This window comes from Schistocerca gregaria, unplaced genomic scaffold (assembly GCF_023897955.1).
Source record: "Schistocerca gregaria isolate iqSchGreg1 unplaced genomic scaffold, iqSchGreg1.2 ptg000498l, whole genome shotgun sequence".
In the NCBI taxonomy this organism is placed as follows: domain Eukaryota; kingdom Metazoa; phylum Arthropoda; class Insecta; order Orthoptera; family Acrididae; genus Schistocerca; species Schistocerca gregaria.
The window spans coordinates 67501-75000 of NW_026061903.1; the positions used below are offsets into that span (position 1 = coordinate 67501).

Here is a 7500-nt window from a genome sequence, read left to right on the forward strand (position 1 = left end):
TCTCCCCTAGTAGGACGTCGCGACCCGCTGGGTGCCGGCCTACGGCCCGGGTGCGCAGCCTGTCCTTCCGCGGGCCTCGGTTCGCGTCTGTTGGGCAGAGCCCCGGTGTCCTGGCTGGCTGCTCGGCGGTATATCTGGAGGAGTCGATTCGCCCCTTTGGGCGCTCGGGCTCCCGGCAAGCGCGCGCGGTTCTTCCCGGATGACGGACCTACCTGGCCCGGCCCCGGACCCGCGCCGCTGTTGGCTCGGGATGCTCTCGGGCGGAATAATCGCTCCCGTCAGCGGCGCTTCAGCTTTGGACAATTTCACGACCCGTCTTGAAACACGGACCAAGGAGTCTAACATGTGCGCGAGTCATTGGGCTGTACGAAACCTAAAGGCGTAATGAAAGTGAAGGTCTCGCCTTGCGCGGGCCGAGGGAGGATGGGGCTTCCCCGCCCTTCACGGGGCGGCGGCCTCCGCACTCCCGGGGCGTCTCGTCCTCATTGCGAGGTGAGGCGCACCTAGAGCGTACACGTTGGGACCCGAAAGATGGTGAACTATGCCTGGCCAGGACGAAGTCAGGGGAAACCCTGATGGAGGTCCGTAGCGATTCTGACGTGCAAATCGATCGTCGGAGCTGGGTATAGGGGCGAAAGACTAATCGAACCATCTAGTAGCTGGTTCCCTCCGAAGTTTCCCTCAGGATAGCTGGTGCTCGTACGAGTCTCATCCGGTAAAGCGAATGATTAGAGGCCTTGGGGCCGAAACGACCTCAACCTATTCTCAAACTTTAAATGGGTGAGATCTCCGGCTTGCTTGATATGCTGAAGCCGCGAGCAAACGACTCGGATCGGAGTGCCAAGTGGGCCACTTTTGGTAAGCAGAACTGGCGCTGTGGGATGAACCAAACGCCGAGTTAAGGCGCCCGAATCGACGCTCATGGGAAACCATGAAAGGCGTTGGTTGCTTAAGACAGCAGGACGGTGGCCATGGAAGTCGGAATCCGCTAAGGAGTGTGTAACAACTCACCTGCCGAAGCAACTAGCCCTGAAAATGGATGGCGCTGAAGCGTCGTGCCTATACTCGGCCGTCAGTCTGGCAGTCATGGCCGGTCCTCGCGGCCGGCCGCGAAGCCCTGACGAGTAGGAGGGTCGCGGCGGTGGGCGCAGAAGGGTCTGGGCGTGAGCCTGCCTGGAGCCGCCGTCGGTGCAGATCTTGGTGGTAGTAGCAAATACTCCAGCGAGGCCCTGGAGGGCTGACGCGGAGAAGGGTTTCGTGTGAACAGCCGTTGCACACGAGTCAGTCGATCCTAAGCCCTAGGAGAAATCCGATGTTGATGGGGGCCGTCATAGCATGATGCACTTTGTGCTGGCCCCCGTTGGGCGAAAGGGAATCCGGTTCCTATTCCGGAACCCGGCAGCGGAACCGATACAAGTCGGGCCCCTCTTTTAGAGATGCTCGTCGGGGTAACCCAAAAGGACCCGGAGACGCCGTCGGGAGATCGGGGAAGAGTTTTCTTTTCTGCATGAGCGTTCGAGTTCCCTGGAATCCTCTAGCAGGGAGATAGGGTTTGGAACGCGAAGAGCACCGCAGTTGCGGCGGTGTCCCGATCTTCCCCTCGGACCTTGAAAATCCGGGAGAGGGCCACGTGGAGGTGTCGCGCCGGTTCGTACCCATATCCGCAGCAGGTCTCCAAGGTGAAGAGCCTCTAGTCGATAGAATAATGTAGGTAAGGGAAGTCGGCAAATTGGATCCGTAACTTCGGGATAAGGATTGGCTCTGAGGATCGGGGCGTGTCGGGCTTGGTCGGGAAGTGGGTCAGCGCTAACGTGCCGGGCCTGGGCGAGGTGAGTGCCGTAGGGGTGCCGGTAAGTGCGGGCGTTTAGCGCGGGCGTGGTCTGCTCTCGCCGTTGGTTGGCCTCGTGCTGGCCGGCGGTGCAGGATGCGCGCGCCTGCGCGGCGTTCGCGCCCCGGTGCTTCAACCTGCGTGCAGGATCCGAGCTCGGTCCCGTGCCTTGGCCTCCCACGGATCTTCCTTGCTGCGAGGCCGCGTCCGCCTTAGCGTGCTCCTCCGGGGGCGCGCGGGTGCGCGGATTCTCTTCGGCCGCCATTCAACGATCAACTCAGAACTGGCACGGACTGGGGGAATCCGACTGTCTAATTAAAACAAAGCATTGCGATGGCCCTAGCGGGTGTTGACGCAATGTGATTTCTGCCCAGTGCTCTGAATGTCAACGTGAAGAAATTCAAGCAAGCGCGGGTAAACGGCGGGAGTAACTATGACTCTCTTAAGGTAGCCAAATGCCTCGTCATCTAATTAGTGACGCGCATGAATGGATTAACGAGATTCCCGCTGTCCCTCCGCGCGAGCGCACGCGCGCGTTTCGGCTCCCGCGTCTTCGTCGCGTTCATCCCGGAAAAGTGTCTTGATTCCGTGGAAAATCGGCACAGTGCTTTCGGGTATCATTCTACAACGCGTGTAAAAATTTCAAGGCCGTACGTTTCATACTTTCCGATTTATGGCAAGTTTAGTGAAAAGTGTCTAGCGCCGCGTGTGAATCGGGTTACCGCCGAGGTGGCCACTGCGCGCGCACTACTGGCCACGCGCTTTCGCCTCACACACTTTCGCGGATAGTGTGAAAATTTACGCTCCGATATCGGTGAAACTTTGAGCAAATCTGCGCCGATACATATCACGTCTCGTGCTCAAATTTTATCGTTCTACGTAAAATACTTCCCGTAATATTACCAGTTATGTGAAATACGCGATGCTGTTCTGTGCGAGTGTTTTTTGTGCGTGTTCCCACGATATTTTGAGTGCGTAAGAGTGCTCCGATACCGATGAGAATTTGATCGTAGTTCTACAACAGTGCCACGATTATTCTACAGGAAGCAGATCTGCATTATATCACTGGTGATCAAGTTATAAGTACTTGTCTCCGACCTACAAGTGCGGCAGCAATCTACACATCTTCCTCCAAATACAAGTGATTATAGTGCTTCATCTTAAATCAAAATACGCCATTGGAGTTGTGAAAAGTTCCTGAGATGCTGTGGAAGACATCATCACAGTAAGTGCAGCGGCATTTGCATAATAACGGGGTCCTTGACATTGTTTGAAAGCTGCCTGTCGGCGCCGCCTTACCGGCGAACCAGAGAGCAGAGGTGGAATACAGACCCACTTGTTGAGAGCACATGCGCTAGCAACCCGCTGAAGTAACTAAAATCCCAGACAGACAGTGTGAAAGAGCATTCTTTCCTCAACCTACATGTATGCGCAAAATAATTTTAAGTCTTTTAGTTTAGGAAATCAAATAGCTTCTGCTGCAAAGTGCGCTGACTGGCACAAATAGGCGACGGCAAGCGCGTCTAAACTCAGTGACAATTTATCGGCTAACTGTTACACAAGTGAAAATCCCAGATAGACAGAGTGAAACAGCATTCATTCCTCAATCACTATGTATACGTAGAATAGTTGTAAGGTCTCTAGATTTTAAAATTTAATTAAATAGTTTCTGTGCAGAAGAATAGGGCAGAGGGCAGGCGCGAATTCAGCTTAGTCCCTTACGACAAATTAAGGTCAATGTAATTCTAATACAGTGGTAGAGTACACTCCTCTTGATCTTGATCACCCCTAGCGTTTTTTTTTTTTTTTTTTTTTTTTTTTTTTTTTTTTTTTTTTTCGTGGCCTACGCTGTCCGTGCATGCGACCGCGGCACGTCGATGTTATTTTAGGTCATTATTTCTCTTGGAGGTGTTATTATATGTACAATGTAACATAATCCAGTGATATTGTTGATATTAATTGATAATGTTCAGTGTTTAAAATAATTTTTAGACACAGACAATCTGTATCAAAATTGTTCTTGTTGTGGCCCGCGCTGTCCGTACATGCGATGTGCCAGGCGCGAAGCTAGTTTGAGCCCCTTGGCCACCCCCTGTGTTTACTGTCAAAAAGTAAATTGATGTTGTCGTGACGTGCGCTCTCCACCCATGTGATTGCGGCACTTATTTCTAAGGAATGTGACAAGATAAGGACAATGCAATCTAATACAGTGGTAGTGCACACATTCTTTAGTCATGCTCAGTGATTGAAAAATAATTTTAAATTGATAGTGTAAATAATGAAACCTTGTTATTCGCTACTGGCGCTGTCCGTAAATACGATTACAGTCGATGGGAGGCTACTATAGGCTCTACGCCTTCCAAATCTGAGAAGATATGAATAATATAACCTAACAAAGTGTTGGCGTAAACCTCCCTCAGCCGCGAACAGTGATTAAAATAATTTTTCAGTCTCATAGTGTCAATAGTTAAATTGTATTTGCTGTGGGGTGCGCGATCCGCAAATGCGGGTGGAGCTGGTGCGAAGTTAATTTACTGCCGTCCTTCTGCAAATTTAGGAAAGATATGGACAATTTAAACTCATACAGTGTTAATGTACACCATACTCCGCCACGAGTGTGAATTTCCGATTTGCTGGACCTGTGTTTTTGAAGCCGCGGCAGCGAGCGGACCCTACAGAGCGCAACAGACTGCCCCCGCCCACCACCCCGCGAGAGCGACCGCATTCCAGCGCCCGGCCGGCTCGGTCGCTGCAGGCAGGCAGCCGACGCGCTTGTCCCCAGCCCGCCCAGGTAGGCTCGTCCCCAGGCGGCCGGTGAGGACCAGAAACCAGCTCTGCAGCAGCACTACGCGCTGTGCTAAGCCACTCGCGACTAACGAACCGGCGGAGTGTTTCACGCGCAAGTGTACAATAGCGGATTCTACAAGGACACACTTAATAACTCGAGAAAAGGCCACATGAAACACACAAGGTAACACCCAAAAACAAAACAAGAATGGGAACAAACAAAGAAATGTCGCCTACAATAACAGAGCCCAACAGAAACTCGCTGGCCCCCATGGAGAACGATACCTCCAAATCCCAGGAAGATCTGGAAAACATGGCAGCTATGAGGGAAGAAATAGTGGCGTTCCTTTTCAATGAAACAAACAAGATAAACAATGTCCAGAAAAAGTTTATTTTGGGAAAATTATCAGCATATGAGCAAATTGTGCGGAGATACGAAATGGAAATCTTGGAACTGAAAACGGAACTCAGGTGCACTAAAGCTGCCCAAGCTGCAAAAATACCAGTACAGGAAACATATGCTTCCAAGGCATCCACCAAAGTGATACCCACCAACAAAATTCAAGGCCCAAAACCTGAGCCCAAATTACTGGTTGTAAAGCCAGCAGAAGGAGCACAACAAGCAGCAAAAGATCTCGAGGAAACAGTAAAAAAAGTCATCTCGACATCGTTGAAAGATGTGAGGGTCACGAAATTTAAGACTACAAGGGACAAAAACGTAATACTAGAATTCCCAGACACCGAAGAAGCTAATAGACTGAAGGAGTGTGAAGAGCTTAGTCGTTCTGGGCTTACCATCCAGGACCCCAAGAAAAGGAATCCCAGGGTAATTCTCTTTGATGTTCCAAGAGAAATGCAAGAAGAACAGCTGAAAACTGAGCTGTATGAAAGGAATCTGTCGAGAACAGGCCTCACACTTGAAGAGGTTGTGAGTGGAACACAGATCGCCTTCAAAACTGGACAAAAGAATCGAGAAGTGGTGAACCTAGTGCTGGAGGTGGCACCAAAAATATGGAACAGGCTGACTGACCAAGGACGAGTGTATGTCCACTGTACATCACACAGGGTGCAAAATTACACAAATATTAGCAGGTGCTATAAATGCCAGGGCTTTGGCCACACATCAACAAGATGCACAAGCGCTGAAACAATATGTGGACACTGTGCAGCACCTGGACACTCCTTCAAAGAATGCAGGCTTAAAGAACAACCACCACATTGCGCGAACTGCAAACGCAGGAAGAAAGACTGCAAACACTCAGTTCTGGACCAAAACTGCCCTGAATACAAAAGAGCAAAAGAAGCAATACAACGAATGACCGACTATGGGAAGTAAGAACAACGATGTGCCACCCTCAGACCATAGATCCTCAATGGACTTACAACTTCGCCCCTTAAAAATCCTTCAAATAAATGGACAAAGATCTAAAACAGTACCTGACCAACTAGTCATGAAAATGGAGGAAGAGGAGTTAGATGTACTATTGGTACAGGAACCGTACACACTAGACAACAAAATCAAAGGCTATCCACTGGGTTATCGAATGGTTTACAGCTCCAAACATGGAACACCAAAGGCAGCTATAATCATTCGTACTAAGAGCTTAAATGTACTTCAGCTAAACACGTTCACTGATACACATACATGTGTGGCAAGCATAAGTGGAGCCTTTGGAGAGCTGTACCTGGTGTGTGTGTACTGTCAGTATGGTGAACCTATTGACCGCTTCCTGAATAAACTTGAGGACATACTGCACAACTTAGCTGGAAAACCAGTAATTATAGGCCTAGATGCAAATGCGACATCTCCATTATGGTATGGTGATATGGCAGATGGGGATGGTAGGAAGATGGAAGACTTCATCTACCAGCATGGTCTTGTACTACTGAATGAGGAATCTCCATTAACAACTTTCAGTGGACCAAATGGAGAGAGTAACATAGACCTCACTATTTGTACAACGATTCTGGCTAGAACAACGACAAAATGGGAGGTACATGGGGGATGGACAACCAGCGATCACAGGGCCATAACATATGAAATTGCCCCACAATGTAGAAACAGAACAGCTAAAATGCAAGAAAAATACAACACACAATTTGCAAAATGGGCAATTTTTGATCAGTGCTTTGCAAAGGAAATAGAAAACCTGGAGAATATACAAGCAATGGACGTTAATGAGAAAGTCCGATGCCTTGAAGGGGCAGTACAAGCTAGCTGCAAAGAATCAATGAGAAAAAGAACCTGGCTACAGCACCCTATACCATGGTGGAACGAGACACTTAGACTACAGCGACAAAATACAGTGACAGCACGACGAACATTGCAAAATGCCCGCAGAAATGGAACTCCAGAAGAAATCGAAGCCGCTAAACAAGAGTACAACAGAAGACGCAACGATTACACAAAACAGATCACCATTGCTAAAGAGGATGCATGGAAGAAATGGGTATCTGACTGTGACAACAACAATCCCTGGGCAGCAACTCAAAAAATACTCCGACCAAAAACAGGTACAGAAAACGTCCTCAGCAACATAAAACTTCCAAACCAGACCCAAACAATGACGTGGAAGGACACAATACAGTATCTCCTGTGCTCTCTTCTGCCTGATGACAAACCAGAGGAGGATACAGATCATCAGGAAGAAGTTAAGGCGGGAAACATTAGGTACAACAATATAAAAAACGCACCAGAGTTTTCGAGAGAGGAAGTGGACACTGCCATCAAAGCATGTAAACCGAAGAAAGCTACAGGCCCTGATGGTATTGATGACCTAATAATCAAAAGAATATGGCGTACACATCCATCTCTCCTAATGGATATTTTCAACTCTTGCCTTCATGAACATACTGTACCGGAGTCATGGAAGGAAGGACTTGTG

The 7500-nt window shown here is 49.2% G+C and overlaps 1 protein-coding gene across 1 annotated transcript in view; it reads right to left on the reverse strand.

Moving 5' to 3' along the window:
• The window catches only part of LOC126313689 (uncharacterized), a 26593-nt gene extending 22040 nt beyond the window's left edge, over window positions 1–4553 (reverse strand). Inside the window, exon 1 of the mRNA XM_049992365.1 lies at window positions 4468–4553. Within this exon, the coding sequence (XP_049848322.1) occupies window positions 4468–4553 (86 nt within the window). The remainder of the gene's footprint in view (window positions 1–4467) is intronic.
• Window positions 4554–7500: the final 2947 nt, after the last annotated feature.